Source organism: Mesoplodon bidens (genome assembly GCF_964165515.1).
Source record: "Mesoplodon bidens genome assembly, chromosome: X".
Taxonomy (NCBI): domain Eukaryota; kingdom Metazoa; phylum Chordata; class Mammalia; order Artiodactyla; family Ziphiidae; genus Mesoplodon; species Mesoplodon bidens.
In genome coordinates, this window is record NC_138163.1 from 138363674 (window position 1) to 138384885 (window position 21212).

The 21212-nt window shown below is 49.8% G+C and overlaps 1 protein-coding gene across 4 annotated transcripts in view; it reads left to right on the forward strand.

Annotated features, from left to right (window-relative positions):
• Positions 1-21212, forward strand: part of LOC308608562 (pseudouridine-5'-phosphatase-like) — a 442308-nt gene that overhangs the window by 44432 nt on the left and 376664 nt on the right. For all 4 annotated transcript variants that reach the window (XR_014014194.1, XR_014014195.1, XM_081221792.1 and 1 more), the window contains exon 3: positions 6288-6517. Coding sequence is in view for 2 of the 4 variants with exons in the window: in XM_081221792.1 (XP_081077918.1) it covers positions 6288-6517 (230 nt within the window). In the remaining 2 variants the exon portion in view is untranslated. The remainder of the gene's footprint in view (positions 1-6287; positions 6518-21212) is intronic.

The following is a 21212-nucleotide window of genomic DNA, read 5'->3' on the forward strand; positions in this document are numbered from 1 at the left end:
ATGGCCAGATGCCCCAGGGGGCGGGGGTCAAAATTGTCTCTGCTGGGGAACCACTGCCCTAAATACAGTGGTAGACTGGGAAGGCATCATGTCAGGTCCCTCTGAGTGTGCTATGGGGTGGATGGAAAATTCAGGCTCCTGGGCCTTGCTCGTCTTGGAAGGCGACCCTTCACTTGAGTTGTCATTGCCTTTGATGGGCTTGTTCTCCAAATCCTGCCCTGGGAAGGAGGGTGGAATGTCTGGTTGTCCCCACCATCCTCCCATACTTAGGTAAGAATCCTAATTAGGAATCCACCCTGGAAAGGGCGACCCTCAGGGTGAGTCAGCAGGACCTTGTCTCCCCTATCTGCCCTGGCATGTGAACTCACGGCCTCTGATCATGCCTTTCCAAAGCGCTCCTTAGGAATCCACAGTGACATTAAAATCCGGGCATTGCTAAAGGTCTCCTGTAAGGAGGGAGAGGTGTCAAGATCCCCCCTGGCTCCTGTAGCTCCCAGCACCCTCGCACCTCCTGGCTGTTGATCCCAGCAGAGTGATCTGGTCTCTGGGTCTGAGGCGGCAGCTGGAGGTTCCTGGGGCCTCTTGCTACTGAGAGCAGCTGCTAGGCTTCTCTTCGTGTGTGTGTGTGTGTGTGTATGTGTGTGTGTGTCTCCTTTTTCTTTCCTGAGCTCTGCCCTTGATTGCTAACAATTGCTAAAACATTGCCAGCACACGTTCATGTTTATAGTCATGAATTATGTCGTCTTCTCAGAAGCAAGGCCCCAGCTTCTAGTTTCCACCACCAGCGCTGCTACCTTGGGTCCTTGGGGCCACAGTTTCTGTGGCTGCCATAACAAATGACTGCAAACTTGGTGGCCTAGAGCAACAGAGGTTTATGCTCTCACAGTTCTGGAGGCCACAAGTCTGAGATCAGGGTGTGGGCAGGCTGCACTCCTTCCTGAGACTCCAGGGGAAGATCCTTTCCGCCTCTTCCAGCTTCCGGGGTCTCCAGGCATCCCTGGGCCTGTGGCTGCCTCCCTCCCGTCTCTGCCTCCATCTTCACGTGGCTTCTCCTCTGTGTCTGTGTCTCTCCTCTTATAAGGACACCAGTTGCTGTGACCTGAATGTTTGTCATCCCCCCTCACCCCCAAGTTCATAATATATGAAGCCCTAACCCCCACCCGCCTGCCCCAGTGTGATTGTATCAGGAGGTGGCCCCTTTGAGAGGTGATGAGGTCATGAGGGTGGGGCACCATGAATGGGATTAGTGCCTTTATGAAAGAGACCCCAGAGAGCTCCCTCACCCCTTGCACCATGCGGGGACACAGGGAGTACACAGTCGTCTGTGAACCAGGAAGAGGGCCCCCTCAGCAGACAATGAATCTGCCAGAACCTTGATCTAAATTCCAGCCCACAGAACTGTGAGAAATCAGTTTCTGTTGTTTATAAAGCATCCAGCCTGTGCTGTTTTATTATAACAGCAGGAACAGAGTTCCGACACCAGTCATTGGATTTCGGGCTCACCATAAATCCGTGATGATCTCATTCTGGAGGGCCTTCATCACACCTGCAGAGACCCTTGTCCCAAATAAGTTCACGTTCAGAAGCACCAGGGCTTAGGACTCGGACATATCTTTAGGGGGGGCCACCGTTTGACCCACTGCCCTTGGTGGCATCCCTGTGACCTGTAACACCGTGGTGTTGGGCTGCTCACCTTTCAGGCAGGGGCACACTCAGCGTCTAGGAGAGATGGTCTGCCCACGCCCTTACACATGCGAGTCGGGGTGAGGAGGGGCCGAGCCTTGTCTGAGGAACGCACGTGTGGAGGTCTAGGCTGAGCAGAGCCCTGCACAGTGCACCTGTGCCAGGACAGTGTGGGTGTCTGTTCCCCTGCCACGTGGCTGGGCGCTTGCATCAGCTGAGCCCCCGGGCTGACCCCGTGAAATGACCCTCACCTTCCTTTGCGTCCCTGCAGAGGTCTAGACTCAGCAGCCGCTCTGTGCTTCCTGAAACACGTGGTGTGTGCGTTGCTGTGTGGTATCATCTGTCCCTGGGTCCTGTTCCCTCCCCCCTGGGAGTGAACCCTCTCTGGGTTCAGGGTGAAGTGTTACAAATGATGCCTGAGCTAGTTAGAGGTTTGATGGATATACCCACTCAACGCATGAATTCCACGGCACCACCTGAAAGGACTCATGTCCGCTATCTTTTCTGCATTTTTCCTTTTTCAGATCCACTTTTGTGGCGGCCTCTGTGTCCTTTCTCACCCAATCTTAGGTCTCTAGGATGAAGTCAGATGGAAGCGTTCTTCTCTCAGGATCCCTGATGCTCCACATTTCTGACTTCTTCCCCTGTAGGTCAATCCTGTGAGCGTGGCTTCTTTGTAGCAAGAGCTCTCTGTCTTTCTGCCCTGAAACCGGCTTAAGCACACCGAGGCTACAAGCCGTTGAGTGGATTTCATTTATGTACCTAATGAACCAGCTTCTCCACAGGACAGAACTCGCACATTTTCAGTCTTTTACTTCTCAGAGTGACTGAATAAGAAAAAGTTGGTGTACAGTATTTAAAGGATACAAAAGTGTTTCAGGGGTGTGTGTGTGTGTGTTTTTCAAACCCAAACAGAGTAGGCCCAATTTTTTAAAAGATTATTTCCCTGATTTAAAAACAAAGTTTTTTGTTCACTTAAAAAATGAATGAATGAATGAATGAATGATACAGAATTTCTGAAGGAGTCAGGCAATAATGTATCAGGACGTTCAAGTGATTCGTTACTGACTGTAACCTGAAGTTTGAGGTAATGGTGGTGACCATGGCTAACATCTGTTGGGGGCTTACCTTCCTGTGTGTGCTCTTACGTGCAGGCCCCTTGACAGGCATTCCTTCACAACTCCACCACCGGGAACATTAATCATTGCTGTGTGACAGTGGACAAAACTGAGCCACAAAGAGGGGACGTATTTGCCACGGGCTGTGGTCAGGTCCCTCTCTTGAGTTTCGTGTTTGTATTGGTCTCAGACATTTTCAAGGAGCTCAGTATGTTGTGTCTGATTTAAAAACAGTCGTCCGAAAACCATTTTTGATTCATTCCCCTATGGATAAAAATGTTGAGTACTGACTCCAATATAGGCTTATTGGTATGTACTTATTTATGTATAGTACTGTGCTGTTACATTAGGTACATTACAAAATGTTCACAGAACTAGAAATGTTAGAAGGATAAGCTAAAATGAGATAAACTATATTTAAATTTTTAAAATCAGTAGCACCAAAGAACTTGTCCAGCAAAGTTTTCTTTTTCCAGTAGGTTTTAGAGAAAGCATCTGTTTAAATATGCTCCATTATTTTTTAATATGTTGGTTTACTTTTGTGTAATACAATTTGAATATTTTGTTTTAAATTCAAATCATGTTGATACTCAACTTTAATCACCGTATCCAGACAGAGGTGATTATTGGATGTCTGTTTGTTTATAGGCATTCTTTCATCCATCTTAATTCATCCGTTAAGTAAAGGTTTTTTTTACTGAAATTTAACCGATAAATGTAATTCTCCATGCTGTTAATCAGTGCTTGTTGCAAACCATCTTGAATGCTGTGGTTTTTTCATGTTTTCACATAATAGATTCACACCCCATAGAAACCCTTCACGTAGAATACTTTCACACTGGTTGGAAATTCCTTTCAGTGTGAAATTAAGCATATGTGTTCAGAAGTCATACAGATCTGTAGTTGTCTTGTGTGGCTTTTGTGCAGCTTTGGTATTAGGAAAGTCCTGGCCTCATAAAATGAGTTGGGAAGCAAGCGTTCCCTCCAATTTCTTGTGGTTTCTTTATTTCTTCTTTCTTTCTGAGATGCTTGGTAAATTCACCATCCAGTGAGGCCATCCAGTCCTAGATTTGGGAAGGTTCTTGACTACAGATTCAACGTCTTTAATAGAGCTAGGGCTAGTTAGGTTATTAGTGTCTTCTTGAGTGAGCTTTCTAGCTTTCAAAGAACTTGCCCATTTTATCTAAGCACATTTATTGACATGAAGTTGCTTGTCATATTTTGTGTGTCCTTTTTAATGATTTTAAGGACCTGTAGTGCCGTCCCTCTTTCACTGTGATAAATTTAGATTTTTTTTCCCCTTGATCGGTCTAGCTAAGAGCCCACCAATTAAATTGATCTTTTTAAAGGCCTAGGTTTCGGTTTAATCAGTTTTCTACATTCTCTTTTCTGTTTTGAGTTTATTTATTTTTTCTTTTCTCTTTACTTTCTTAAGATAAAATCTTAGATTGTAGATCTTCTTTTCTTTCTTCCAGATTTTGATTTTTCAAATACCATTCCTATTTTAATTCTCCTTTGGTCAGGGAAATTCCTTTGTATGATTTCAGTTACTGAAAAATTTTTGAGGCTTGTTCTTTGGCTCATAGTGTATTCTGTCTTGTTGAATGTTTTATATGCACTTGAAAATAATATGTATTCTGCTCTTGTTGGGTAAAGTGTTATATAAATGTCCATTTGGTTAAGTTGCTTGATAGTGTTTTTGAAGTCTGCAGTACCATACTTACTTGCTCTCTACTTGTTTTGTCAGTTACTGAGAGAGGAATTTGAAGTATCTGTCTTTCTCCTTTCTGTGCTTTGAGTTTTTGCTTTACCTATTTGGAAGGTCTGATATTTGGTGCATACACATTTAGAATTGCTATATCTTCTTGATGAATTGACCTATTTGTCATTACAAAACATCCCTAGTTATCCCTGATAATCGTCATTCGTTGTTCTAAAGCCCACTTGTCTTTTGTTAGTACAGCTACACTGACTCTTGATCAGTAGTGACATAATACACAGTTTTCAATCCTTTTTTTTTGTTGTTGTTGTTAAGATATTTTTAATGTGGACCATTTTTAAAGTCTTTATTGAATTTGTTACAATATATTGCTTCTGTTTTATGTTTTGGTTTTTTGGCCACGAGGCATGTGGGATCTTAGCTCCCCAACCAGGGATCCAACACAAACCCCCTGCACTGTAAGGTGAAATCTTAACCACTGGACCGCCAGGGGAGTCCCTCAATCCTTTTAGTTTTAACCTATCTATTTATCTTTAAAGTAAGTTTCTTGCAGACAGCATGTATTTGGGTCTCACTTTTATTTTTGTTTGTTTTTCCATTCTGACAGTCCCTAACTTGGGCATAATTATATTTATCAAGCTGTTATGTGAGGTCATTATTTGCTGATATCCGTCATCTCTTCCATATTTGTGTTCATTTCTATTGATTGCCTTTTTCTCCTGGTTATGGGTTGTATTTTCTCCTTTGCAAGCATGGTAATTTTGATTGGATGTCGGACACTGACTTTTACATCTATCCGAGTGCTAGATTTTGCTGATTTAGTTGTCTTGGTGTGGAGTTGAGGTCCACGTTTTCCTCTGAGCACCCCATAGGACTGTTTCTCTGAAGGATCACAATATCTGTTGCCTTTGTGAATGGGTTCAGGTATTGAAAAACGTGTCAATCTTTTCTGTAGCAATTGAGAAAGTAGGGACATCGCCTTGCGTACTTACTGAAACAGCCATGATTATCTAATTATTTAAAATACTATTTTAGATAAACCTTTGTGTGAATTTAGACATCACTGTTGTTGTTATCAGCGTGTGTTGAAGGTGGAAAGTACTGTCATTTTGGTCACATTTCTGATAACTGGCCGTCTCTTAATTGGCTCCAAGGATAATACATTAACCTACGTGTTTCCCGGACTTAACCACCACAGTTGATAGGAACGTGGAAGCGTGTCTTTCATGTGGTGTGTTGTTGTTATTGTTGTTCAGCTGCGTTAAGCAGAGCCTTTTCACTCTCCGACCCCTTGGTAGGTGGTCCTGCAGCTTTGCTTCAGCTGCAACCTTTCCCTTCAGCCTCTGATGGGGGCCGGTTCAGGGTCCAGCAGTGTGAGCAATGCTGAATTGCTTTCTGTACAATACAGAGTTTCCTCAGAGAACACCAAAAGCATAGTCCTTGTGTATTCATTGCTTTAAAAGAAAACAAAACGAAGCCCTGTGTACTCAGTGCAGAGGCCCTTCCCTGGGTTGGCTCTGATAGGATTGGCGAACACGGCAGCGTCATCCCGGGACCGTCACCTCTGTTACTTTGGGAGGTGCTGTCGTTGAGCCCTGAGTCGCTCTCTGATGTTTGTGGGGATGTCCCAGTGCTGACAACCCCTGTCAGGGCAGTGTGAGATCAGACGATGCGGCAGAGCTGGCGCCGCGTCCCTGGAGGCCTGCGGCCGGTACCTGCTCCCCAGCATCGCTAACGCCTCCCCCCCACCCCCACCCCGCCTCCAGGTGTGGAGAAGCTGATCCGTCACCTGCAGAAGCACGGCGTGCCCTGTGCCGTGGCCACCAGCTCAGGGACCGCATCCTTCCGGATGAAGACCAGCAGACACGAGGGCTTCTTCAGCTTGTTCCATCACGTGGTCCTCGGCGATGATCCCGAAGTGAGGAGTGGGAAGCCGGAGCCAGACATCTTCCTGGCGTGCGCGCGGAGGTTTTCGCCCGCCCCTCCCGTGGAGAAGGTAAGCGGCCGCGGGCGTGCAGGTTTCGCCGTGCGCAGGCGCAGGGTCTCTGTGTCCACGTGGACAGCTGCTGCGCGGCGCTCCCGAGGACTCGAGGAGAGGGCAGGGGGGTCGCCGGCTGGGAGGTGCATGGGGGGATCCCTTCGCTTTGTGGGGAAGTGCAGCCTCCCCGAGTCACCTGGCCAGTGAGTCCCGGCCAGAAGCGTCTGGGGTGCCCGAATGGAAGAAAGCCTGGGCTTCGCCGAGCGCTGCCCGACGGGCACTTTTCAGTGATGCACGGCGCCAGCGTCCTTATGTGTAACGAGCAGCCTTGGACACATAGGTTCCCTGCAGTTCAGCAGCTCAGGCGTAAGTCAGCAGCGCTCACCGCCCCTCCCCCCAAACGCTTCTCGGTTTCTCCGCTGCCAGCTCCGTCCTGTCTCTGTGGGCGGCTTCCTTACGACGGGGCTTGGTCGCTTCTGCTGAGTCTCTGCGCGGCGCATGGGGGCTGGTGAGACGGAGTGGGGGGAGAAGCCTCAGCCGCCTGCAGAGGCGGATTCCAGAACACCTGGGGCTTCTCGAGAGCGGTTGCTGCTGCTGACCCACGTGTGTCCACAGCAGGCGGGGCGGCCCTGGGGCTGACGGTGCTCCCGCCTGGCCCCTGGATCCCAGGGCGCGGTGCTTCGTGGGGCCTGGGTGCAGGGAAGAGCCTTTCCGTGAGAGATCTCCTCGCCATCTGCCTCCCACTAACGCAGGCTTTGCCGCGCTAACCACAAGCGCGGGGAAGGTTACTCAGAAGCCTGCCTCCCGATGCAGCTGACAGTGGCGAGCGTTGTCGAGTGATGTGTTTTTCGGGCCCGGGGCCTAACTTACTACACCGAACCTGTAAGGGCCGTCGGACTGTGTAACCCCTCAGGCTTTCTCTGATTCTCAGACGCCTGCTGGGCGTCCGACACTTCAGTGCACTTCTGACGCTGAGGACCTGGAGTCAGCGCCGGCCCCCGGGTTGAGGGCTCAGCCCCAGAGACTGCCCCCGCTGCAGACGCCGGCCTCCGATGAGGTGCCCAGGCCCCTCACGCTTCTCCCCAGCCGGCCACAGATGCGGGTTCCCACACAGCCCCCTTCCCGGTTGTTCTAATTCACTAGAATGACTCACCGAACTTCGGAAGACGCGACTTGCGTTTACCGGTCTAGTTGAGGAGTACAGCTCAGGAGCTGCAAGAGCTGCTCAGCCTAAGGTCTGGGTGCCAGGGTGCTGGTGCTTCCATGCCCTCTCTGGACACGCCACCCCCCCAGCACCCCCATGTGTGCAGAAGCTCCAAGAACCTCGGGGCTTTTTGCGGAGGCTCCATTACCTGGCACTGCTGGTTAAACCATGGGCCCTTGTTGGTTGCATCGCCGGGCCTGCAGGTTGGGATGGCGTGCAAGCTGCAGCGCTCTAATCCTGCCTGGTCTTGCTGTCCACCGGCCCCCATCCCGAAGGCACCTGGGGCCCAGGACTGTCACTCGTCAGCATAAACTGACATGTGCTTGAAAGGGGGTTATTACGAATAACAAAAAATGTTCTGATTGCCCAGGAAATGCCAAGGGTTTTAGGAGCTCTGTGCTGGAAACCAGGGGCAAAGGCCATATATATATATTTTTTATTACGCGACAGCCAGAAGAATCATTGCATATCATTGAGGGACGGTGGCAGTGCGTTCCGCGCAATACATGTACACGGGCGGATTCAACTCAGCAGTTGCATGACCAGGGTGGAGCCTGCGATGGCCCAGCCACGAAGCCACAGAGTCAAAGATGAGGCCTCAGGGCTGGTGGGACGGGTCCCGGCTGCAGTGTGGTTCCGCTTCTTACATCAGAACATCTTTGTGTCCACATGTTTGCCATCCTACGACAGATTCCATACAAATGCCTTCTCCTTCCCTAAGAACTTCTTAAAGGATTTCGATGAGGCCTCAGGGCTGGTGGGACGGGTCCCGGCTGCAGTGTGGTTCCGCTTCTTACATCAGAACATCTTTGTGTCCACATGTTTGCCATCCTACGACAGATTCCATACAAATGCCTTCTCCTTCCCTAAGAACTTCTTAAAGGATTTCCCATCCCTTCAGGTGATAAAGCCCTCCTCCTAGAAGGGCCATCTTCTTTGTGTGGTGCAGGTTGCTCTCGATCTGTTCACAGGTAGAGTGAGGTGCCACCCTGAGCCAGGGTTCCAGGGCAGCTCCGAGTAGGAGCACCTGCTTCTAGCCCGTCTTCACAGCTGATGAGATGAGATGCTGACCCGTCACGTCCTCCTTCGTTTGGCTGAGGCAGTTCAGGGAGGAGAGGGTGCTGCCTTTCTTTCTACTCCACGCAGTCCTTCCTTTGCCGGGCACCCTATTCATGGAAACATGGCGTTTCCAGGTTTTCAAGTGTGTGTGCGAACCAAGTTTTTGGGGAGACCACACGCCGGCATTGCGTGATGCCAGTTGCAATGCAGCTGCGGGAGAGGAGGGCGCGGCTGTGCAGCTCCGGTCTATACGGGCGGGAGTCCCCCTTGGTGAGGCGCCGAGGCACCGAAGCAGAGCCCGGACATCCCTGTTGCCCACGGCGACAGTGTTCTCGGCACATCAAAGGAGAGTAAGCAAGTGCGTATCTGCGGAGCAGTCTCGCCCCTAGAAGTGCTCTCCACCGGCTACCCTTGTGAGTCACCCACATTTATTGAGGCAGGTATTTGCCTTGCAGAAATGAAACCTGTCTTGTCCTGTTTCCTAGGCAGATACAGTTAAGCTGTTTGGGTTTTCCTCAGATGTGCCTATTGCAGGAGGAAAGGACAGTGTCAATCGGCTCCTGGTTGTGGAGGCCCACCGCCCGTTTTGTACTTGCATCTGTCTTCCAAATTCAGGAAGCAGTTGCAGAGAGGCTCATGGAAGCATGACACAGCTCTTAGGTCGTGTCCTGCTGCTTCCCCTTTGACGCAGTGCAGGCGCCAGCACATGGGGTGACGAGCCTCGGAGTTGAAGGGCATTTCATGCAGTTATCAGGTCCCTGGAGAGAGTCACGGTTGCCGTCGGGAATTTATGATGCTGTGCGTGTCACCAAATTAATCTGGTACAGTAGTACTAATAGGACTGTAGTAAAGCACGAGTAGCCTAAAAGGGGGAATTTATGTTGTCACGTTAGTCACCGTTTTACTAGGAGAAAATGCCTAACAGAGCTGGCATTCAGCAAATGTTCATTGCAAATGTCCTAAGTTATTTATGTATCATTCTTTCGTGCTTAAGATATGCAAAAATACTGTGCCGTCTTCAAAAGTCACTTTAACCGATCTTCATGCCCAGGCGTACTCACTGAGTGCTTGCTGTATGCCGAGGGGGAACGCGGCATGCGGGAGACCCCACTGAATCCCAGGGGCCCCTCAGGGCAGGGGTAATCACTGCCCCAGCTTTCACAGCACCTGAACTTCTGGAGGCTTGCAGACAGGAGCGAGGGGGCTCAGAGTCCCGGGCAGGTTGAGGGAACGAGCCGGGAGTCACCCCAAGCCCCCTGGGTGTGTGAGCTCTGCCAGTTGAGTGCCTCGCCACAGAAATGCACATCTTTGTTGCAAAATAAAAATGCCATCATTTACACTGGATTTCTTGTGTTGATATTACTAATACATTACAAGTAAAACTTGAAATCAGTTTTTAAAAGCATGGCAATCACTACTTTGGATACATATTTTTCTTGTTAATGTTTAGAGCTGAATTTCCGGGGTTTTTTTTAATGAATAATTATTTCTTTTTTTAAAGAATCATAGTTATTTTATTTATTTGTTTATTTGTTTGCTTATTTTGGCTGCCCTGGGTCTTAGTTGCGGCACGTGGGATCTTTCAGGTGCGGCGTGCGGGCTCTTAGTTGCAGCACGCGGACTTCTTAGTTGCAGCATGTGAACTCTTAGTTGTGGCACGTGTGCAGGATCTAGTTCCCCCGACCAGGGATCGAACCCGGAACCCCCTGCATTGGGAACGCAGAGTCTTACTCACTGGACCACCAGGGAAGTCCCCAGAGTTTTCTTTTGAATTACTTTTTTGTTTTGTTTTGAAGTATGTCTCGCACATTAAGCCTTTATATACCTAGACAGTTAAAAAATGGCAAATGTATTTTAACTTGAGTTCTGATTAAGCGTACGTCTTCATCATATAACACTCGGACCATTTCTTCAATTACAGAAGTCGTCACCTGAGTGGACTTTTCAATATGTGAAATGGCAATTAATATATTTTACGTAATCTCTTGACAAAGAAACACGTTAATTTAAAAATCATTCTCTGTATCTCTTTTTATTGTGTACTGTCTATGGCCAAAGTCTGCAGACAGGTGTAGGCTGTCAGGTGTTGCTGCTGGAAGAGCTACTTCACTTCCCAGAATAATGGGAATCAAGTGGGTGCGTTGCTTCTGGCAGGTTGAAAGTTAACAGGACTTTCCTGGTGGCGCAGTGGCTAAGAATCTGCCTGCCAGTGCAGGGGACACGGGTTCGTGCCCTGGTCCGGGAAGATCCCACATGCCGCGGAGCAACTAAGCCTGTGTGCCACAACTACTGAGCCTGCGCTCTAGAGCCCACGAGCCACAGCTACTGAAGCCCGCGCGCCTAGAGCCCGTGCTCCGCAACAAGAGAAGCCACTGCAGTGAAAAGCCCACACACCACAACGAAGAGTAGCCCCCACTCGCCGCAACTAGAGAAAGCCCGCACGCAGCAACGAAGACCCAAAGCAGCCAAATAAACAAATAAATAAATACATAACATTTAAAAAAAAAAAGAAAGTTAAGACTTGGCGGCCAGGTGAGATGAGCTGTGCTTCTGTCTTTGGGGGATTGCATGCTCTTTAGTCAGTGTCTCACTTCTGAACACCCCGTTAGGGGCATAGTGGTGCTGGAGTTTCTCCTGGCGGTGTGGAGAGTCACTGGGCCATAGTCAGCCACCTTCGGGGCCTCAGGGAGCCTGCATCGCTGGCCATTGCTGCCCAGGCCTCATGACCATCTTTTCCTGTCACCGAGAACCACTGAGGAAAATACGGGGGCCTCTGGTCACTGGTCTTGGTATTATTTCATGTCTCTTGCAACTTGATGTACCAGGGCCTCCCTTATTTCATTAAAAGAAAAAAAAAGATCTCAACTCTTCCTTTCATAACTCCTCCCATTACACATCTTTTCTTTCATGCAACCTGCCTTTGCTTGGTATCCCTACTGACTTTCTGTGGACTAGGTTGCTTGCTTTCCCAAATTCCATTGCTGAGGGGGGAAGAAAACGTTTTCTGTGCCCTCTTAGGCTCAGTGTTTGGGGGCCTGTAAATTAAACGGACAGAAGACATTAGCAAGAGAAAATACAGATTTCTGTTTGTGTAAGAATGAGGCAGTTCCCAGAAAAATATGATTCAAGGAGGCAGTGAGAACCTGGGGCTCGTATACCATCTTAATAGGGGTTGGGGAGAGACAGAGGGGTGCTTCTGGTGGAAGAGACGACTCTTAGGAAACATGAATGGGCTCTTAGGAGAACAGATGCGAGACGTGGTAGTTGTATGACGTCGTCTGTTTACAGGATTTCTTATCCGGGCTCTGACCTGTGCAGACTTCTCTTCAGCCATAAAAGTCAACCTTCCCCGGTTGTAAAACTCCTGGGGAGGGGATTTATGGCAGTTGAATTCTTCAGGGAGCCTTTGCCTTTAGGAAGATAAGGAGAATTTAGAAAAAGCCTCTCCCTGCAGCTGTTGATTCTCCCATGTCTTCAGCTCAGAATGATCCTTGGGCTCCCGTGGCATGTTCTGGGCCCCCTTCACCCCCGAGCGGTCCCTGTTTTTTTCCCCCAACTCCCCATCGTCACTTTCTTGCTTCTTCCTGTGAATATTCAGCCTCTGGCTGGCCAGCGGCAAGGCCTCTGCTTGCTGAGCTGCCCGGCCTCTGCATTTCTGAATGACCTCAAGTCCTGCCTTCATCCCAAGCAGTTTCATCTCCCACGGGGCCTCAGGGAGTCCTGCTTTCCAGGAGTCCTTGGTCTGGCTCCCACCTGAGCCAGCTGGTCCCGTGCCAGCCCTAGGGACCCCACCCCCACCCCCACCCCGGGCCTCACCAGGCGCTGTGATCCCTGTGTTGCACCGCGTGTTTTCTCGGCTCTTTGTGTGTTTGTACGTGTGGTTGTGCAGTCTCCACATATCGGCAGTTTGAAAGAATGATGGTTCTCATTAGGCCCTTGTAACAGCCTGTACATATAACCCGTCTATTTTCAGCCACCCTCACAGAATGAAAATTTGACAGGGCTCCAGACACTGAGAAGAATGAGTTGTATCTCGGATTTGTGAAAAACTAAATTGTCGTGCCTGCAGATAACCTTCATAGACACACAGAGTTCTGCTGGGCTCGGGGCGCAATGACACTTAACTGCCAGGGCTAAGAACCTCTTCCTCCGTTCCCACCTTTGCCTTTGGAATGTCCGTAAACCACGTGTGTGTCCGTGTCGCTGGCTCTGATTCTGTGTCGCTCTGCCTGGCTCCTGACCGCACCCCTTCGCCCGGCCGCTTCCTCCCTCACTGGTGACTCCAGGCCTCCGTCCTAGCTTCCTCTTCTGTGTTACTAGCCTGTCATCAGCGGGGAAGGGGGGCTGCTGTACTGGGGTAAAAAAAGTCTGTCTGCAAAGGCTTCTTAGGCAGCGACAATGAACAAGATACCTCAGAAACACTGGATTACTCGTATGCTAGCTTAAACAAATACTGAGTTAATAGTCCCCAGTGATTTCCACGGACGGCACCTGACAGATTCAAGGGTGATCCTTGGTTTTTTTAGAGGGCGTCCACAGTGGCTACATCCCCGTCCCTTTGTTTGTTTCAACCAGGGTGACTAAGTCCTCGCCATCGGCCAGATCCTGTGCGGTGCTAGCTCTGAACCTCCGTGTTCCAGGAGCCCACCTAATCCCAGGCCAGTGGGGATGACTGGTCCCCCCTTGTTTAAGTCCAGACTTGGCAACAGCTTGTCCTGAATGCTGGCAAGAGGATCCAAATCTCTTTGAGGGACGCTGGGGGTCTTGGACCAGTTCTTCAAAGTTCTCCTAATTCTAAGAGTCTTGGGCGTAAACTGGATGAAAATGGAATCCCTCCCTGTTTTCTAAAACACAGCAGCATCACTCCCCAGGTGAATGCACAAGGAACTGGGATGTGAATTCTGCACAAATAAAGAAGACTGGCCACTGGGTTGGGAGTTTCTTGCCAGGGTCCTTTCTCTGGACCATCGGCAAATTAGAGCATGGTTGGTTTTATTAGCTGAAGGCATCTTAGCACAACCAGAGGGTGTGCTGGTTGTATACTGTATTATTCTCTCCACAGTTAGCTAGGTGAATTCTGTGAATTTTAAATGTGAATTTTGGTTTTTAACGTTGGACTAGTTGCCCGTGTTCCTTTCCACCTCTGCCGTAACAAATGACTACAAGTTTAGGGACTTAGAACAATGCAGGTTTTTACGTCACTGTTCGTAGGTTGGAATTCCGGGCCTGGCATAGCTGGGTCCTCCGCTCCAAGTCTCACAGGCATGAAACCAAGATGTTGGCTGGCTGGGCTCCTCCCAGGAGGTGCTAGGGAAGGACCATGCCCAGGCTCATCAGGTGGCTGGTGGAACCCAGCTCCTTGTAGGTAGGACTGGAGTCCCCGTCTCCTAGCTGGGTGTCCTGGGCTCCGCCCTCAGCCCCTTGAGGTCTCGCTCTGGTCCTGACAGTGGGTCTTACGTCACAGAGCCAGCGCTGGTGCATCCGACTCTGCTCACACTTGGCATCACTCCTTCTGCAGCGTCTCTCCCCCTCCAGCCAGAGAAGTTGCTCTGTTTTTAGGGGCACACCTGGCTAGAGGAGCCCCCCACCTTTCGGCCAGGACACCCTCCCTGTCTCCAGCTCCATAACCTGAAGCCCATCTGCAAAGTCCCCTTTACCATGTAAGGGACCCCATTCATAGGTTCTGGGGCTTCAGGGGTGGGCATCTTTGGGTACCAGTCTGCCCACCGCAGCACCTACTCTCAGTTCCAGTTTTCCCACTTACAAGATGGGGATAAGACTATGAGAAATGTTAGAAATGACACTTGCTGCAGGAATAAAGCTTCTCCCAGGCCCTCTGCTGCTGACTTTCTCTCTCTACGTTGTTCTTTGCTGCTTCTACATCATTCTGTAGGGGTTCACATTCCTGATTCTTCCAGAGTCTCTGCACAGCGCCTGGCTGCTGACCCACTGCCCCCTGTATGCAGGTCCCGAGGTGCTCTTGGTCCCCTGGAGGCTGACCCACTGCCCCTTGTGTCCAGGTCCCAAGGTGCTCTTGGTTCCCAGGAGGCTGACCCACTCACTGCCCCTTGTGTCCAGGTCCCGAGGTGCTCTTGGTTCCCAAGAGGCTGACGGCCACACTCGCATACAGGCCTGGGTCCAGGCCGGACCAGGACTCACCCAGTTGGGATGACGTCAGTGCCTGTGAGTCGGAGCTCTTCACTACCCCTGTTCTATTAGACACTAAAATTGAGTCGGGCTGAAATGATTGAAATCTATAAGAAGGTAAATGCATGGGATATGAAGCATTCTCACCCCACTAATATATTCTCAGGGTAGAGGAAGAAAGCGAATACGATGCTGTATTTATTGTTCCTTTACTTGACTGTTCTGCCCGCAAACACTACTGTTGTTGCTATAGTCTGTTTTGAAGGTAAATAGTACTTGCGCTGTTTCTTTTACCAGCAGCTAAAAGCGCCTACAGCACATGGTCCCTGGGGCACGTGTTGGGGGCCCTGGAGGGCCACAAAGCGCCCCGGTCCTGGGTAGTTTTTGTGGCTCTCACCCCACCGTGCTGAGTGTCCACTGGCCAGTGTCCGACAAGCAGAAGCCCAGGGTGTGGTTCTGTGGCCACACAGGGATCCACACGATGCAGAGGGCTCGGGTCAGCTTGGACCCTTGGCTAGTAGATGCCCCACCCCCCATTTGTAAACCCCAACAAGAGACTTGCAAACTCAGGGCTTGCTGTTTATACTTCTCGAGAATGTTTCTTGGCCCACGTGGACCCAGGATGCCTTCCTGACTGCTCTGTGCCCACCTTCAGGGGCCTCATGCGTCTCCACAGTGTCCCCTGCCCCTCTGGGGGGACCTGACCACACGACCTCTTGGGCACCCTTTGCCCAGAGCTGCTTACGTCTTCACGCACTTCCGTTCCTAGTGAAATAAAAGCGTAACCCGAGAGCCAGAGCTGGTTGACGTTGAAAGTGAGCGTTTGCATCATCTGCTTTTATTCATGAGAAGCGTTTTACGTTAAAGTTGCTATGTACAGGGAGGATTCAGACTGTTCCAGGAACACAAGGCCGAGGACTTTGTTTGCACTAGTGTGAGTTTTGCCACGGTCAGGTGTACCTTCCTGAAGCTTTTCCCAAAGGTCTTGCTCAGAGCACTAGTCTGGGGGGACGTTCACTGGTTTTCTCTGAAGACACATTTCCACGTTTGCGGGACTTCTCCATCAGACTTGAAACAATGGGTTTATGCAGGGAAGTCCTTCCAGAAACTTTTTTTATGCTGATTTTTGTATGTCACAAATCTCCAGTCCCTCATTCAATGTGAAGAATCTCCTTTTTGCAGTAGATCTCTCTGGACTGCTGCATCAAAGAACATTCTGGAAACCTCGTACCTAAGGACGTCCTAGTAGACAGTTTATCTTTATTTTATTTATTCTTTTATTAATTTTCATCGCAGTCTAGTTGCTTTACAATGTTGTGTTGGTTTCTGCTGTACAGCAAAGTGACTCAGCTATACATACACGTATATCCCCTCTTTTTTGGATTTCCTTCCCATTTAGGTCACCACAGAGCACTGAGTAGAGTTCCCTGTGCTCTACAGTAGGTTCTCATTAGCTGCCTGTTTTATGCATAGTATCAGTGGTGTATATATGTCAATCCCAATCTCCCAGTTCCTCCCCACCCCTTTCCCCAATACATTTGTTCCCTACAGTCTGTGTCTCTATTTCTGCTTCGCAAATAAGACCATCTGTACCATTTTTCCAGATTCCACATATATGCATTAATATACGATATTTGTTCTTCTCTTTCTGACTTACTTCACTCTGTATGACAGTCTCTAGGTCCATCCACAACTCTGCAAATGACCCAATTTCATTCTTTTTTTATGGCTGAGTAATACTCCATTGCATATATGTACCACATCTTTTTTATGCATTCCTCTGTTGATGGATGTTTAGAAATGAACATTAATATGACTGTTGAGAGATGAAGGGAAAGATCAGAAGCCTCCCCTGGAATTAAGCACATCTTCACTTCCAGAAGTGCTGAATGAGCTACGGTTGTGTGTAAAAGGAAGCTTTCATCCGGTTGGTGGGCACTCAGTGGGTTCGCAGCATTCAGGTGTCTTTATGAGTACCAGAGAGTAAATCCTGGAGGGCCTTGCCTTCATAGGCCTGTCATCATCTGTAAACAGGTGGCTGGGCCTTAAGTAACAGCTGTTCGCATCCAGAGGACTGAAGAGACGCCTCCTGCATCGGCGGCAGTGACATGTCAACTCCCAGAACTGCGGCCTGTCCGTCCCCTCGCTGGGGAACGAAGAGTTCAACCCCCTCCGGGTCCAGTAATTACGTAGGCTTTCCCTGCGTGTGTATCGCTTCCCAAAGTAACTGTCAGCCTCTCCTGTACACAACGTTTGCGGGTGGAGTGGAAAATCACTTCCGCAGGTCTTCAGAGACGCCCTCCGTCCTGTGATAATTCTGTTTGTGGCTTAAGCCTCTTCAGTAGCTTAAGGCAGACAAAACGCTCTGTGCTTCTGCTCTTCTAGGCATTTGTGGAATTAGGTCATCCAGGAAACATTTATTTCCTTTCCCCAAACTGCAAGCGGTTGTGATCTAAGAAACCTCCAAGTGGTTCTTCCTCTGAGAGAGTGCTAAGTGGAGATTACACACAGCTCGCTGTTAGGCGTATTGTAACAGTGTGCTTGGGTGGCCAGAACGCACTGTCACAGGCTGGGTCGTTGGAACAGCAGGCATGCGTATCCTCGCGGTTCTGGGGGCCAGACGTCCATCGTGAGGGTTCTGGCAGGTTCCGCCTCAGGTGAGAGCTTTCTTCCTGCTATTTGTCCTCTCGTGGCCTTTCCTCTGAGCGCAAGGGCAGGGCCAGACAGAGCAGCTTCCCTTTCCTCTTGGAAGAACCCTAACCCTCTCTGATTAGGGCCCCCTTGGGGCTCATATCACCTGAAAAGCATTCTAGGGACCCTGTATCCAAATACATTGGGTGTTAGGGTTTAACGTTTGAACCTTGCGGAAAACAATTTGGCCCATAGTATGTATTTCGACATGGTAGCCATGCAGGGGGATAATCTTCAAAGCTGGTGTCATAGTTCAGCTCTCAACACGTGAAACTAATAGGGGCCTTGAGTCAAACCTGTGTTTCACAAGCCTCGTGCAGAAGGCCGAGGAAAACACTGATTTTGCCCATTTACTTGAATATGTGGAGGAGGTAGGAAGATGAAAGAAAGTATTCTGATGACCATTTAGAAACAAAGAACACTGGTTTATGAATCTTGAAAATACGCAGAGCCTTGGAGAGCCTTGCTGGGCTTTTCAGTGGTTCCTGACAAATTGGTGGACACAGAATGTGTATTATTAAAAGAGAAAGTGAGAAGAAGGTTTTTGAGCTATCTTGAAGTCCTTTGCTCAGCACTTAATGTACACACACATACTTTAAGATGGACACTGAGAGGGCCTCACGATGTAGTTTTCATGAATAAAATGACAGAGAATTCCTTAGGAAGCTTCCCGCCCATGCCCGCCAAGTTGCTAAATACTACATTTTTCAAAGGCTTTCCTCAGAAGGAAAAGGAATCCATTTAGGGGTGTGATTCTTTCATGTATCTAGCCTGTAACTCTAGAGGATTTTGTTATGAATATGTTTATCTCAGTACTGGCTTTATTCTTTTATTTTCAGACTAAAAGTAATTCAGTAAGACAGCAGCTCTGCAGTGTTCAAGGGATACTGACGTCAGCATCAGACACTTATGTAGAAGACCACAGCACAGTTAGAATCTACTTTACCTATAGATAGGTGGATGAGTGGGTGGGTGTGTAGGTAGGTAGATAGATAGGGATGGATGGATGGGTGGATGCTTGGATGGATGGATGATGGATGGATGGTGGGTGGATGGATGCATGATGGATGGATGGGTGGTGGATGGATGGATGGGTGGTGGATGGATGGATGGGTGGATGGATGGATGAATTGATGGATGGATGGATGGGTGTATGGTGGGTGGATGGATGGGTGGGTGGATGGATGATGGATGGATGGATGGGTGGATGGATGATGGATGGATGGATGGATGGATGGATGGATGGATGGATAGATAGATAAAAAGATGAAGAACATGAACAAAAGTAGTAATTAACAGCAAAACACATGCAAACTTCAGTCATTTTTACAACAGTACTTAAAGGTTTATTTAAGTAAACATGTAATGAAGTGTATACATATTTGATATCACAATATTGTGGTACTTGTTTATGGGTAATTCACTGACAAAGAACAAGGAGACCAGTAAAACTTAAACCTTAGATATGAGCACTGTTAATCAAAAGTTAATCAAAAAACTTTAAGACCTCCTCAAAGTTTTCGTGTCTCATACTGTGAAAATTGAACTTGATACTATAAAATTAATGTATAGAATCAAATCTACTGCAAACAATGATGTAATGGAAGTTTCAACTTAAAAGTTGTGGTTTAGCTGAAAACTGTTTTAGTGATTAGATTTGGATTATCCACGGCTTTATATATAATGAAAAATCATGGATGCTGCTTTAGGGGGTACTTAAATTTGCATACACATAATGCCAGGCCCCTGAGAGGCTTCAGAGTGAACCAGAGTGACCTCATGTCAAAGTTTGTGTGTTCCTGAGCAAAAGGAAAGGCTTCCTTCCCTAGAGACGAGGTAATCACATGGACAAAGTTCACTAGTTCCAGAGAAGTGTACCATTTAAAATATACACTTGTACTTGTTTGAAATGTAAAATTAGTTACCAGGTGTTATCTCAGGTGGGTCTGGACCTGAAGGGAATAGGTGCATGGGATTGAAGATGAGTCCCTGTTGGCCTGAGCTGATGAGGAAAAGCACCGTGAGGGCCCTAACTCTGAACGTGTGGGAGCCCAGTGTATAAACCATGCCTTGGACGTAAGGGGAGGGGGCCCCAGGCCATCTGATGACATGCCTAGCAGACGGATCCGACATTGCTTCTGGGGCTGCAGCTCACCTGGTTCCCCTTCTGCCCGCCACTGTCGCTGAAGCTCCATCCCTCCTGGGCCATCTGCTCATCTCAGAGAAATGCGAGGCTGCCTCGGGCCCCTCCTTGTCTCCCCTTTTCCCTCCTCCTGGTTGCAACTCCACACCCAGCCCCCCTCCTCTCACACCCAGCCCCCGTGCGCTCACGCCCAGCCCCCCTCCTCTCACACCCCGTCCGCTCACACCCAGGTCCCCTCCTCTCACACCCTGTCCGCTCACACCCAGCCCCCCTCCTCTCACACCCCGTCCGCTCACACCCAGGCCCCATCCTCTCACACCCCGTCCGCTCACACCCAGGCCCCCTCCTCTCACACCCTGTCCGCTCACACCCAGCCCCCTCCTCTCACACCCAGCCCCCCTCCTCTCACACCCCGTCTGCTCACACCCAGCCCCCCTCTGCTCACACCCAGGCCGCCTCCTCTCACACCCTGTCTGCTCACACCCAGCCCCCCTCCTCTCACACCCCGTCCGCTCACACCCAGCCCCCCTCTGCTCACACCCAGGCCCCCTCCTCTCACACCCTGTCCTCTCACACCCAGCCCCCCTCCTCTCACACCCAGCCCCCCTCTGCTCACACCCAGCCCCGCTCCGCTCACCCACGACATAGGCAGGCCCCTCATCTCTCTGCCAGACCCTCCCACAGTGGACTCAAACCCAGGCTGTCACAAAGCAAGCTCTCTTTCCCTCCACCGAAACGGCAGTCCCAGCGCCCTCCGCATCAGAAAGGTCGGACTCTCCTTTGCCTCAGCGTCCAGGGCGTTGTCCATCAGACTCCCTGTTGCCTCTGAAGGATTTCCCTAATCCCATCCACCTCCCTGCGTTCTCTCCGCCACCGTCAGACGAAGGTTGGTTCTGTGCAATTCCATAGTTACCACATGAGCCATCTTGGTTCCCTGATGCTCCTGTTGAAAGGACCTCCTGGCCACCCTGCCCCCAGCCCGTGGCTCAGACGAGCAGCGTGGGCGAAGGCCGCGGACGTGGGCCGCCTTCCAGGGCGCTCCTGAGCCCGAGCGCCTTCGGAGAAGTGGGTTCGGCGCCTCTGTGAGCGAAGCCCCCGAAATACTTGCCTTCACCTACCCGGTGGTTGGAAATGTCATTCTTCCCGAATTAAACCCCTCAGGCTGCAGTTTAATTAAGCTTATCTGCTCTCCTGGAGATGGAATTCAGATACGGTTTAGCCTTCAGCTTGGTAACGTGAAAAAGAGCTTTGGATTCTGGAGACCCGGGCACAGTTCCCGAATGTTGTCACCTGCCTGCCGGTGTGACCTTCAGCTCCCCTCTGAGCTTCCCAGGCTCAGATCCCTCGGCCATGACAGTGACAGGAGAGGGCTGGGCTGGCCGCTGCCCTCGAGGGCGACACTCTGCGGGCCCCTGTGTTGCTTTGAGTCCCGACCAGGGCGCTCCCGCCACCTCCGCAAACTCAGCCGG